At 36.3% G+C, this 14,527-nt stretch overlaps 1 protein-coding gene across 1 annotated transcript in view; it reads left to right on the forward strand.

Annotated features, from left to right (window-relative positions):
• The window catches only part of PAWR (pro-apoptotic WT1 regulator), a 107,762-nt gene that overhangs the window by 82,302 nt on the left and 10,933 nt on the right, over positions 1 to 14,527 (forward strand). Inside the window, exon 5 of the mRNA XM_030866216.2 lies at positions 13,831 to 13,978. Coding sequence (XP_030722076.1) covers positions 13,831 to 13,978 — 148 coding nt within the window. The remainder of the gene's footprint in view (positions 1 to 13,830; positions 13,979 to 14,527) is intronic.

Raw genomic sequence — 14,527 nt, forward strand, 5'->3', positions numbered from 1 at the left:
TTTTTAAGCTTTTTTTATTGGAGTATAATTGCTTTACAATGTTGTATAAGTTTCTGCTGTACAGTGAAGTTAGTTAGCTATATGTATACATATATCCCCTCCCTCTTGGATCTCCCTCCCTTCCCCATCCCACCCATTTTTTAGACCATTATTTTACTTGTGACCTGTTCATATACTTGTTACTTCTTTTATTTTCATAGCCTAAAGCACATGGTTTGTTACTTTTTAGCTCTCAAAGGTTTAGCCATGTTTAATACTGTTATAAAACAAACAACAACAATTTTTTTTTAAAGTTTCTAGTCATTATTCATGGACTCATAGCAACTCGTAGTTGAACACACACCAAATAAAAACAAGCACAAAATCTAGATCTGAAATTAACAATTCCTTATCTAGAGGAATTTGTTACATTGTATATCAACAGTTCATTACTTTCATTAATCTGTCAGCAAGTTGTAGCAAAGACTGGAGAATGTATGTTATTTGGAGAAGGGTGTCTGCTGATTAATGGGGGTGAAAAAAGGAGGAATGGGCTAAAGGATAGAAATTTGGCATTATATGTTAGAAAATATTTTCAGCAAACCAAATAACTTATGATATATATACGACTAGACAAACTGAAAAAATCATTAGAGGGTACAAGCCACCCACAAGACTAGTTTGTGTGCTCTTGTAAATTATGGATTAAATATTAATTTTTTTCTTACAAATATCAAGGATGTACTTTTTAAGCATTGAGTTTGTTAAGCAGTCACTGTAGTTGAGCTCTATTTTATTGAATCAACTCCTGTTTACCTAGAACGTCTCTTAACATATTCACTGAACTCCTTTTTAAAACATGTTTAAATAACTTTGGATAATTATTTGGAGGGGGGAGTCTTGAAATTTCTGAAACTCAAGGTTTAAGAAGGATGGATCAGTGGTTATGTATTTTTGGGTTTTTTTTTTTCCCCCAATGTGTAATTTTCTTAGTGGAATGTTTACTTGGTTAAGTTTATAGTGATTTCTTTAGGATAATTCATTATACTTAACACACCAGAAATGAACAAGTATGATAGCCCCTAACTGGAGAAACTTAAATTTCTAACAGTGAGATAGGTTATAAGCTATAGCATATTAATATAAAGTTACAATACAGGCATTAAACTGATTCTTTAGAAAACCGTTAATTATAGGAATTAATAATTATAGGAAAATTATTACCTATTTATGTTAAATGGAGAGAGGGAAAGCATATTACAAAGAGTATGATATAAAACAACATCTATCATAATATATATGTGTTCTTAACTTGAACTCTATTGATGAGCTGCTAAAATTCTATATAAAAGAATATCATGGTTATCTGGGAGAAGAGCTATATTTTTCATCAGATTTTCAAAGAGATATGCAATACAAAAAGGTTATGGACTACTAATATATTGTAGAATATAACAGCCGTTATCTCTGGGTTGGTGGAGTTACTGGAGATATTGATTCATGTTATCTGTTTCCCACAGTGAATATGTATCACAATTTTAATAAAGAGTCTGAGAGATAATTTTGATCTTTAGTTGTTGCTGTGTGTGTGTGTGTGTGTGTGTGTGTGTGTGTGTGTGTGTGTGTGTGTGTGTGTGTGTGTGTGTGTGTGTGTGTGTGTGTGTGTGTTAAAGGGAGAAGAGAGAGAAGACCTACCCAGAGTGAGGGACTGTTTGGGACAGTGGTGGTGGAATTGAATAAGGTAGTGAAACATTAAAAATATGGAGACCAGTCATGTACTTCTTGGTTATTTAGTAATTCCCCGACTTACCTAATACTTCTAAATATTTGGTATCCATTCTAAAACTAGGATTTTACTCATGGGTCTTGTATTTCTTCTAATTGCTAAGGTTTAAAATATCTATTTTAGTGGGAAATTCCTTTAGCTGTAATCTCATAATGCTGCCAATCTTGTTCTCGTGATAGTTTTATCCCCCAACACAACACCTTCTAGTCTTTCCACAGAAAATATGAAAATTCCCAGAGGGGAAAATTTCGGTAAATGGTGGTATTTATCTTTGATGATACTGTTTATTCTTTTTCCTTTTCTGCACATTATGGTTAATACTTTGTAGCTAAGGGCAGAGGGGGATTCTTTTTGGAATTGTATTGGTTAGAGATTTGTGTTAACATTCCTGAATAGAACGTTACAATCTTTTTGGAGTTAATAAAACAATCTTTTATTCTGGGTATTTTGCGCTGTACATATCCAGCCCTCAAAAATAGGTTAAAAACATTTCTGTTTTTATTTATTATTTTTTATTTTTTTGCGGTATGCGGGCCTCTCACTGTTGTGGCCTCTTCCGTTGCGGAGCACAGGCTCCGGACGCGCAGGCTCAGTGGCCATGGCTCACGGGCCCAGCCTCTCCGTGGCATGTGGGATCTTCCCGGACCGGGGCACGAACCCGTGTGCCCTGCATCGGCAGGCGGACTCTCAACCACTGTGCCACCAGGGAAGCCCCTGTTTTTAAAATAAACAGAGCTAAATTTGGTAATAAGATCAGTTAACACAGTTATTCACAATTATGACAGTGTTCTTTACAAACCTAATACCTAATGGGGATAAATCACTGATTATGTTTTTCAGTAATAATTATTCCTTGTTTTGAGTTTGTATGATATTATCACTTGTGTATTGACAGGCCTAATAGGAAGGATTTTTAAAATTGTTAATAGGTTAAACTTTTTGAAAGGCTGTTTTAAGCTTGTACATCAAGCAAACAAACATATTAAGGGATATCCACATTTTTAGGTTTTCGTTTGTAGTTGTCAGCGTTGTGGTTTCTACTTGAATAATCTGTGGTTGATGCAGATAAGTGGACTTCTTTTTAAGTGAAAAGAGGTCCTTTAAAATGATTCTAATGCTCTTTTATAACATGATAGATAATGGCTTTGGTGATACCTTACCCTCTTGATTTTCTTCCTGCCACTTTGCCAGTATTTCCCAGTTTTTATTTGTAGTTCTTCCTTTCCTGTACTTACTCTTTATGTGTTGATGTTACTCAGCTCTTTGTCTTAGACTATTCTCTTTTTGTTCTGTGTATTTGTTCTAGAAATTTCTTTCACTCTGGTGACTTTGGTTACTGTATATACCTACGTTGATGATTTTAAATCATTAGCTCTATATCTGTATAACCAACAACTTTCAAATGTCTACTTATAGATATCTTAGAAGCATCTTAAACTCAGCATGTTCAAAAGTAAACTTGTGAAACTTAGTGGATTTCAGTAGTTGGTATCAAAATACATTCTTGCTCAAGTCAGAAATCTGGACATTGCTTTTGACTCTTCCTTCCTTCTTCCTTCCTTCCTTCCTTCCTTCCTTCCTTCCTTCCTTCCTTCCTTCCTCCCTCCCTCCCTCCCTCCCTCCCTCCCTCCTTTCTTCCTTTCCTTTCCTTTCCTTTCCTTTCCTTTCCTTTCCTTTCCTTTCCTTTCCTCTCCTCTCTTCTCCTCTCCTCTCCTCTCCTCTCCTCCCCTCCCCTCCCCTCCCCTCCCCTCCCCTCCCCTCCCCTCCCCTCCCCTCCCCTTTCTTCACAACCTCACTTAAATTCAGTCATTGTAGCTCCAGTGCCAACCCACCAATCTAGGACACCATCATCTCTTTTTTAAAATAAATAAATAAATAATATATAAATATAATATATATATATTTATTTATAAATTTAATTAATTAATTTTTGGCTACGTTAGGTTTTTTGTTGCTGCGTGTGGACTTTTTCTATTTGTGGTGAGCAGGGGCTACTCTTCGTTGTGGTGCCCGGGCTTCTCATTGTGGTGGCTTCTATTGTTGCAGAGCACAGGCTCTAGGTGTGTGGCTTCAGTAGTAGTGGTGCACGGGCTTAGTTGCTCTGCGGCATGTGGGATCTTCCCAGACCAAGGATCGAACCCTTGCTCCCTGCATTGGCAGGTGGATTCTTAACCAGTGCACCACCAGGGAAGTCCAGGGACACCATCATCTCTTTTTTTTTTTTTTTTTCATCATCTCTTACATAGATGATTACAATACCCTTCAAACTGGTGTCGCTGCCTTCAGTTTTGCTCATTTCCAGTGCATTTTATTAAAATGATTCTGTCACTTTCCCTGCTTTAATGACTTCCTATTACCTTTAAATGAGTCTAAACTGGTCTCCAAGGCAGGGTGATGCACAAGATAATGTTAGGATGCAGGAGGGAAATATTAGATCTTCTGTTTGTATTTACCTTTTAATCTAAAAGACAGTAAGACATTTACAGTCATCCCTTGATATTCACGGAGCGGGGATTGGGTCCAGGACCCTGAGGATACCAAAATTTGTGGATGCTCAAGTTTCTTGTATAAAATGGTGTATTTGTATATAATCTATGCACATCCTCTTGTATACTTAAATTATCTCTAGAATGCTTATAGTACCTAATACAGTGTGAGTGCTATATAAATATGTTTGGCTTTTTGGAAATTTCTAGCATTTTTCCCCCCTGAATATTTTCAATGTGGGTTGGTTCAGTCTGTGGATGTGGAACCCACAGATTCGTAGGGCCCACTGTATACTTAATAGCTAGCACTATGTACTTGTTATTTATTCCATTGTTCTATGTATCAGATGATTATTTAGTATTTGAGGTATCCTGAGGAAAGTTTGTTTACTTTCTAAATGTTGCACAATAGTGTAATTTGAATGGTTAGATGGATTTATGAATTATTATGTTGTTTAACTAATACAAAAGGGATAGGTCGGGGGGAATTTAAGGAGAATATAAAAATAAGTATATAAACGCAAAGGTGATCATGTGGTGTTCAGTTGGCAAGATACACAAAATCAGATCTGTTCTTATAAATTAGAAAAAAATTTTGATGCTTGCTTTGGAGTTTTAAGTGAAAATTTAAAAAACTTTAAATTCTTCCTGTGAGACATCTCTTTCTGCTGTTACAGACATTAAAAATCAAATATGCATAGAACTACACCTTCAAATCTCTATATATCACAAAGAGTTAAAATAAGTTCCTCAGAAGTGAAGCATATTCAAATTATACTTTCATTAAAAATACTATAGTCGGGCTTCCCTGGTGGCACAGTGGTTGAGAGTCCGCCTGCCGATTCAGGAGACACGGGTTCTTGCTCCGGTCTGGGAAGATACCACATGCCGCGGAGCGGCTGGGCCCGTGAGCCATGGCCGCTAAGCCTGCACATCCGGAGCCTGTGCTCTGTAACGGAAGAGGCCACAAGAGTGAGAGGCCCGCGTACCCCCAAAAAAAAAAAAATACTATAGTCAATTTTTGTGAAAACAAAAAAATTTGTATCATAAATATTTAAAATGTATATTTAGGGACTTCCCTGGTGGTACAGTGGTTAAGAATCCACCTGCCAATGCAGGGAACACGGGTTTCATCCCTGGTCCGGGAAGATCCCACATGCCATGGAGCAACTAAGCCCATGCTCCACAGCTACTGAGCCTGCCCTTTAGAGCCCACGAGCCACAACTACTGAGCCTGTGCACCACAACTACTGAGCCTGTGCACCACAACTACTGAAGCCTGCCCGCCTAGAGCCTGTGCTCCACAACAAGAGAAGCCACTGCAGTGAGAAGCCCGCGCACCGCAACGAAGAGTAGCTCCCGTTCACCGCAACTAGAGAAAGCCTGCGCACAGCAACAAAGACCCAACGCAGCCAAAAGAAAAAAGATGTACATTTAAAATCTTTTCACCCCTTTATGTTATATTTTTAGTGATACAGATAATATTTTAACAATATCACATTATAAATCATATTATTTGATTTACATATGTTTGTATAATAAAGTATATATGAATATGTAATATATAACCAAACATAATGATATTGTAAATCGATTATAAAGATAGTAGATAAATATACATACCAATGTGTATGTAATGAATAAATTTGGAGACCATTAGTTGAAATTCTTCATAAAAGAGCTTTCAGGTCTCCTGCTTGCTTTTCCAGTGTCATATCTTGCTTTCAGGTCTCCTGCTTGCTTTTCCAGTGTCATATCTTATCACCCTTATATTTACCTTTCATGCTTTAGACATATTGGATTTTTCTGTTTCTCAAAGGGCCACGTACTCTTTGTTTCTAGATATTTACACATTCTTATTCCTCTTTTAAGTCTGAGTTTAAACATTCTTTAGCATAATGCTGCTCAAAGTGTGGTCCTTGAACTGTTTGTAAGTAATCCATGACAAGGTAAGAATAAAACTTGAGAGTAAATGTTTAGAAGCCTGAATTGCATTTTAACATTGTCATCATCACACCTAAGTGCATGATAAGCAGAATCCTTTCAGAACAGGATATTGACTAGTTCAGGTGCTGTGGTGATTTTTTTTAATTTAAGTTTTTAGAGCAAAATTGAGGGAAAGGTACAGAGATTTCCCATATAAACCTGTCCCCACACACGGATAGCCTCCCCATTGTCAACATTCCTCAATAGGGAAGCCCATTTGTTACAACTGATGAACTTACACTGACACATCATAACCACCCAAAGTCCATAGTTTACATTATGGTTCACTCTTGGTGTTGCACATTTTGTGAGTTTGGACAAATGTATAATGACATGTATCCATCACTATGGTAGCATTTTAGTCTCTCATCTTTTTATTCTCTCCATAGTTTTGCCTTTTCCACAATGTCATATAACTGAAACCATACAGTATATAGCCTTCTCAGATTGGCTTCTTTCACTTAGTAATATGCATTTAAGTTTCCTTCATATCATTTCATGGCTTGATAGCTTATTTCTTTTTAGTGCTGAATAATATTCCATTTTCTATAGTTTATTTGTGTATTCACCTGGAAAGGACATCGTGGTTGCTCCCAAGTTTTGGCAATTGTGAATAAAACTGCTATAAACACCCACGTGCAGGTTTTTGGGTAGACATATGTTTTCAGCTCCTTTAGGTCAATACCAAGGAGCATGATTGGCGGTAAGAGTATATTTAGTTTTATAAGAAACCACGAAACTGTCACTGAAGCGGCTGTACCATTTTACATTCCCACCAGCAGTGAATAAGGGTTCGTGTTACTCCACATCTTCACCAGCATTGATCCTGATTTTAGCCATTTTAATATGTGTACAGTGGTATCTCATTTTAGTTTGTATTTCCCTGATGATATATGATATGGAGCATCTTCTCATATGCTTATCTGCCATCTGTGTATCTTCTTTGCTGAGGTGTCTGTTACGTTCTTTGGCCTATTCTTCAATCGGGTGGTTTGTTATTGTTGAGTTGTAGAATTCTTTGTATATTTTGGATAACAGTTCTTTACCAGATGTGTCTTTTGTAAATATTTTCTCCCAGCCTGGCTTGTCTTCTTGTTCTCTTAACATTGTCTTTCACAGAGCAGAAATTTTTAATTTTAATGAATCCAGCTATCAGTTTCTTTCATGGATTGTGCCTTTGGTGTTTTATCTAAGAAGTCATCAGCATATCCAGGGACTTTTACATTTTCTCCTATGTTAGTTATCTTCTAGGAAATTTTGTAGTTTTGCATTTTTCATTTAGGTCCGTGATCCATTTTGAAGTAACTTTTGTGAAGGGTATACAGTCTTTGCCTTATTTTTCATTTTTTGCATGCGGATGTCCAGTTGTTCCAGCATCATTTGTTGAAAAGACTGTTTTGTTCCATTGTATTGCCTTTGCTTCTTTGACAGAGATCACTTGTGGGTTATTTATGTGAGTCTCTTTCTGCTTCCATTGCTGTTCCATTGCTCTATTTGTCTCTTCTTTCACGAGTGTTGCACTGCTTGATTACTGTAGCTTTATAGTAAGCCTTGAAGTTGGGTAGTGTTAGCCCTCCAACATTGTTCATTAATATTGTGTTGGCTATTCTGGATCTTGCCTCTCCATGTAAACTTTAGAATTAGTTTGTCAATAGCCACAAAATAATTTGCTAAGATTTTGATTCGGCTTTCATTGAGCCAGTAGATAGTGGGAAATCAAAGTTGGGAAGAAGTGACATCTTGCCAATATTGACTCTTCCTATCCATTAACAGGGATTATTTCTCTATTTAGTTCTTCTTTGGTATCTTTCATTCGAGTTTTGTCGTTTTCCTCACGTAGATGTTGTATATATTTAATTAGATTTATACCTAAGTATCTCATTTTGGAGAGAGCTAATGTAAATGTATTGTGTTTTTAATTTCAAATTCCGCTTGTTCAGTGCTGGCGTGTAGGAAAGGGATTGACTTTTGTATGTTAACCTTGTATCTTGCAACCTTGCTATAATTGCTTATTAGTTCCAGGAATTTTTTGGTGTGGATTCTTTCACATTTTCTCCATAGATGATCTTATCATTTGTGAACAAAGACAGTTTTATTTCTTCCTTCCCAGCCTGTATTACTTTTATTTCCTTTTCTTGTCTTATTGCATTACCTAGGACTTCCAGTAAGATGCTGAAAAGGAATAGTGGGGGGGGGGACATTCTTGCCTTCTCCTGATCTTAGCAGGAAAGCTTTTGAGTGTCTTACCATTTCATATGATGTAGGTTTTTTGTAGTTATTCTTTATCAAGTCAAGGAAGTTCCCGTCTGTGCTTAGTTTGTCCAGTTTTTATCATGAATAGATGTTCGATTTTATCAAATGCTTTTTCTGAATTTATGGGTGATCATGTGATTTTCTTTAGCCTGTTACTGTGATAGATTACATTAATTGATTTTTTTTTAAACTGTTGAACCAGGCTTGAATAAATCCCACTTGATTTTGGTGTATAATTCTTTTTATACATTCTCGAATTTGATTTGCAAATATTTTGTTGAGGATTTTTGCATCAATGTTCATGAGACATCTTAGTGTTTAGTTTTCTTTTCTTGCGATATCTTTGGTTTTGGTATTAGGGTAATGCTGGCCTCATAAAATGAGTTAGGAAATATTTCCTCTGCTTTTATCTTCTGGAAGAGATTCTCTCTTTTTCTTAGTTAGCTTGGCTAGAGGCCTATTGCTTATATTGATATTTTCAAGGAAATAGCTTTTGGTTTCATTGATTATTCTGTGTTGGTTTCCTGTTTTCAATTTCATTCATTTCTGCTCTGGTTCTTGTTATTCTTTTATTCTGCTTACTTTGGATTTAATTTGCTCTTTCTTTTCTAGTTTCCTAAGGTAGAAACTTAGACTATTCATTTTAAATCTATCTTCTTTTCTAATATATGCGTTCATTGCTATAAATTTCCCTCTAAGCACTGCTTTTACTGCATTCCACAAGTTATAAGTTGTGGGTTCGTTTTCGTTTTGTTCAAAATATTTTAAAATTTCTCTTGAGATTTCTTCTTTGACCTATGTGTTATTTAGGAGTGCACTGTTTAATCTGCATGTTATTTTGGGGCTGTTACTGGTTCTAGTCTAATTCTGTTGTGGCCTAAGAGCAGACATTATATGGTTTCTGTTCTTATAAATTTGTGAAAGTGTGTTTTATGGCTCAGAATATGGTTTATATTGGTTAGTATACCATGCAAGCTAGAGAAGAATGTGTATTCTGCTCTACCTGTGTTATTTTTATGTTAGTCATTTGTAACCCAAAATGTGTAAGAATTGAAGAAGGATTTATTTACCTTAAAAATCATGTGTTAAATTTAATCAGGCATATTCTTGTTTCATAAGTAAAATAATTAAAAAGTAAATATATAATAAATCAAAATAAAACAAATAAAAACAAAAAACCTTTTTTATTCTTTTCAATTTCTGCTTTTGTTAGTATTACCTAAATCTAGGAAGTAAAATTTTTTTTTTTTGCGGTACGCGGGCCTCTTACTGTTGTGGCCTCTCCCATTGCGGAGCACAGGCTCCGGATGCGCAGGCTCAGTGGCCATGGCTCACGGGCCTAGCTGCTCCGTGGCATGTGGGATCTTCCCGGACTGGGGCATGAGCCCGTGTCCCCTGCATCAACAGACGGACTCTCAACCACTGCGCCACCAGGGAAGCCCTAAAATTTATATTCTTTATTTTCAATCTTAATTTACTTATGATAAAGGAAGCTTTCCTAGATTATTTTTTTAATAAAAAAAGATACATCTTTTCTGAATGTGACAGTAATACTAAACCAAATGATGATGATGGAAGTAATTTCAAAGAGGTACAGACCAAAAGAGTTTGTACTAGTTTTGTTGGGAAGTATCCTCCTTCCTATATTGAGTTCAATTTTTAGCCATTATTGATGGGAAGTGCTAAAACCACAGTGGGTTATTTGCAGTGATGTACTGGCTGCTAAAACAATAAAACCATCAAAATTTAAGTGGCATTTACATGCATGACATAATTATATTCACAACCACAAATGCCTTATTTGAAAGAAGAACTATTACAGTTAAGCTGACAGAAGAGATCTTCAGGATTTCATATATATTCAGGATTTCATTAGTATTTTGTGAGTTTCTTTTACAGTCTGACTTCAGGTTGCTAACATTAAAAAACTACACACAAATGACAAGACAAAGATGTTCGCTGGAAGGTGTTGGATGAATCTGTAGCAAAGAAGGTAGTTCATGTAATATTTCCCAGCAACACCCATAGCTTGGTATATTTAGGGACAGTTTTAGTCATACAGAAGACCAACTCTTAGACAAATCAGGATAGCAAAGGAATTTTTCTTACAATATGATCAGCACATTGATTTTGCTCACATGACAGTAATGTGAAGGAAGAATTTATTTTTCAGCTTCCTTGCTGACAAACACAGCTTGTCTGAGATATATAAAACTTTGAAGAGTTACCAAGTCAACAAATGTGGTTTGGTGTTTTGCTTTGCTTTGCAGGAGTATGTTCTGATTATTATATAAACAGTGACAGGGAAAAAATGTTGAAACTTGTGCCAGAATGTAAATCAACTTCCTGCTTGTTTCATTGAGAAAGTCTTGTTATGTCGGCTGAACTAAGTAGTGTACTTGGAATATCAACTAAATTAACAGTTCGCTAAAAGTGTGAATTACTTAAACACTAATACATTAAATTTGAGGTTTTAAAACAACTAAATGATAGTTTGGAAGCTGAGCCAATCAGCTGTTACGATATGCTGAGGTATACAGTAATTTTTAAAGGGAAATTTTCAGGCAAAGTATTTGACCTTTGGCATGAACACTTCATGTTTTTACAAGATAAAAAATCAGGTTTTGTAAATCAACTATACTTCATTTTTTTTTAAAAAGAAACTAGTTTAGTCCCCAGCTTTTAAAATATGTGAATTAAGGTTATTTGTCTGATAGCATCATTGTTTTTTAAAAAATGATCTTAATTAGCCTTTCATGCAAGAAAGAAATATCAAATGTTTTCAGTGTTACATAAGGTCAAAGGACAAAAATGAAAGTTAGAAATTTTGGGGAAAAGATTCTTCAAATTGTTATGATGGGTTCCACAATTTATCGGTAAGTAGGTGATGATTTTAATATTGCACTGTTGCAAAATGTTATAAGCATATACCTTACAAATTTGATAAGACTTTGAATTTTATTTTCCATCAAAAGAAAACCCATGCATAGGAAATTAATAGATCAAGAATCTATTATTTTTCATCAAAAGTTATTATAGATTTAACTATACTTTTGATGGATAAATTTTTGGAACTGGCTACCAATAAAGAATTGAGGACAAATTTTGAAAAGTGTCATTTTCTGCATATTGGGTAAAAGTTAAAACTGAATATCCTGAGCTTGCTAAAATTGCTTCAAAGTCTCTTCCCCTGTTTTGGTCAATATACATCTGTGAAACTAATTTCTCTGTTGTGAGTGCTACTAAAACAAATCATAGAGGTAGTTTAGATATACCTTACCCCTTGTGATCAGCATTGTCATCAGTCCAACCTAGATTCGGTAGATTAGCAAGAATGATGCCAGCCTCCAAAAGAGCCCCCAGGAAGCTCTACCTCCTGGTATTTTCACCTTGTGTAATCCCCTTCCACATTCAACATGGGGTTGATGTGATAGTATGTCACTTCTGAGTTTAGGTCATAACAGAGACTGCAGTGTCTGTCTTGGTTGTTGTGTCGCTTTCTCTCTGGAAGCCAGCTGCCTTGTCGTGCACAGCCCAGTAGAGAGGCCCTCATACTGAGGAATTGAGGCTTTTGGCCAACAACCAGTGAGAAACTGATGAGGCCTTTTACCATCAGCTCAGTGAGGCAAATTCTCCAGCCCAGACAAGGCTTCAGATGACTGTAGCCCTGACCAACATCTTGACTAAAACCTCATAAGAGACCCTGAATCATGAACACCCAGCTAATCTGCTTCCAGATTCCTGACCAACAGAAATTGTCAGATAATAACTGTGTTATTTTAAGCCACTAAGTTTTGGCATATTTTTTTATGCAGTAATAGATAACTAATGCAAAAGCAAGAAGCAAGCTTATTTGTTATATTAAAAACTTTAAATATTGACATATGCTATTAGTTCAGAATGTGTGAATTGGTGTTTAATATGAAGAATGGCTATTTCAGTGATAACTTTTGGTTAAATAAGAATTATGAAATGACAAAAGTTGCTAGTGCGATAGCTGTTTTCTATAATTGCCTATATGCATACTTCCAATGAAAATTCTGCAGTTTTATGTAATTCTTTTCTTTTTTGTTTATCCTGTTTTTGAAATATAATTTTATGGGTCTGAATCTAATAAAACATTTAGGCTTGTATTTTGTATGGCCTTTTTTACTTTTATTTTTCCAGTTCATTTTTGTTTGATCTTACAAAAGTATTGGTCCATGGGGACTTCCCTGGTGGTACAGTGGTTAAGAATCCGCCTGCTAATGCAGGGGACACGGGTTTGAGCCCTGGTCTGGGAAGATCCCACATGCCGCGGAACAACTGATGTGTGCCACAACTACTGAGCCTGTGCTCTAGAGCCCACAAGCCACAACTACTGAGCTCGTGTGCTGCAGTTACTGAAGCCTGTGTGCCTAGAGCCTGTGCTCCGCCACAAGAGAAGCCACCTCAATGAGAAGCCCGTGCACCACAATGAAGAGTAGCCCCTGCTTGATGCAACTAGAGAAAGCCTGTGTGCAGCAGTGAAGACCCAGCACAGCCAAAAAAAAAAAAGTGTTTGTCCATGATGTAATGGAATTTAAAAATAAAAGGAGAAAGAAAGTGGTTCTTCACTACAGATAGGCTACATTAGGTCCACTGTCATAGTTCTCAGAGTACCTTACACTTACCTTATTGTGATAGTTGTCTTGCTTTATTGTCATTGGTTATATTCCTATTACACTGAAAGCTCTATGAAAGTCAGAGTCCATGTTTGCACATCTGTGTTTCCTGTTCCATCTTCAGTACTCATAACAGTGTCTGGTACTTAGCAGCTACTCAGTAGATACTGGTCAAAAGAATTAATTTAAAAAAAATTTTTTTATCGTGTTGGAATAATGATTAACTTCCATAATTATAAATAAGTTGGCTATTATAACCATGTGTCCTCAGGGGAATGATAATTGTTTAGGGTGAACAGAAAATACTCTTGGCACTCTTCTTGCTGAATATTAGGTATCTTTAAAAATTTGGGGGGCTTCCCTGGTGGCACAGTGGTTGAGAATCTGCCTACTAATGCAGGGGACACGGGTTGGAGCCCTGGTCTGGGAGGATCCCACATGCCCCGGAGCAACTAGGCCCGTGAGCCACAACTACTGAGCCTGTGCATCTGGAGCCTGTGCTCCGCAACAAGAGAGGCCGCAATAGTGAAAGGCCCGCGCATCACGATGAAGAGTGGCCCCTGCTTGCCACAACTAGAGAAAGCCCTCGCACAGAAACGAAGACCCAACACAGCAAAAATAGATTAATTAATTAATAAATTCCTACCCCCAACATCTAAAAAAAAAAAAATTTTTTGTATCTTTTTTATTTCCATAGCACAACCACTGCCTCTGAAGAAGATGTCTCAAGTAGATTTTCCCGAACAGATAGAAGTGGGTTCAGCAGGTATAACAGGGATGCAAATGCTTCAGGTAATTTGGTCTCAAGTAGCACATTGGAAAAGAAAATTGAAGATCTTGAAAAGGTATGAATTACAAATTATTTAAGATTTATGAAATTAATATACCATTGGGATCCCTTTTTCACTTTCGTAGCAGCACAGAGAAAAATTGAAATGTGTAAGGAAGAGACAGTGACAAAAAAGGGAAAAGAATGAGGGGCACTAATGGAAGATAACCAGTAGTGTTAATTGGTACTTCCATGTGTAGTCAAATAAAAGCTTTGAATCACTCTTAATTATATATTTTCTAGATGCATAATGGCTAAGCATTTTCTGATTTCCTTAATACTTTTCTGTCCAGTTCTGTTGATGTTAAAACTTTTAGAAATGGAGCCAGCTCTTGAATTGGTTAATATTTAATGGATACTCTCATTTTGCCAAGTGTTATCTTTAATATATTGAAAACAATCTTTGCCTTTGAAATGGTTAGAAGTCTCTGCTAGCAGTATGTACTACTGTGTGTTTATTATATTATCTGTACAGATTGTAGACTTTCTTCTGGGTTGTGAGGTAGAGCCCAGAGCCACTGTGGTGTTTGAAACAATTTTAAGGATAAACCTGTTTAGGAGTATC

This window comes from Globicephala melas, chromosome 10 (assembly GCF_963455315.2).
Source record: "Globicephala melas chromosome 10, mGloMel1.2, whole genome shotgun sequence".
In the NCBI taxonomy this organism is placed as follows: domain Eukaryota; kingdom Metazoa; phylum Chordata; class Mammalia; order Artiodactyla; family Delphinidae; genus Globicephala; species Globicephala melas.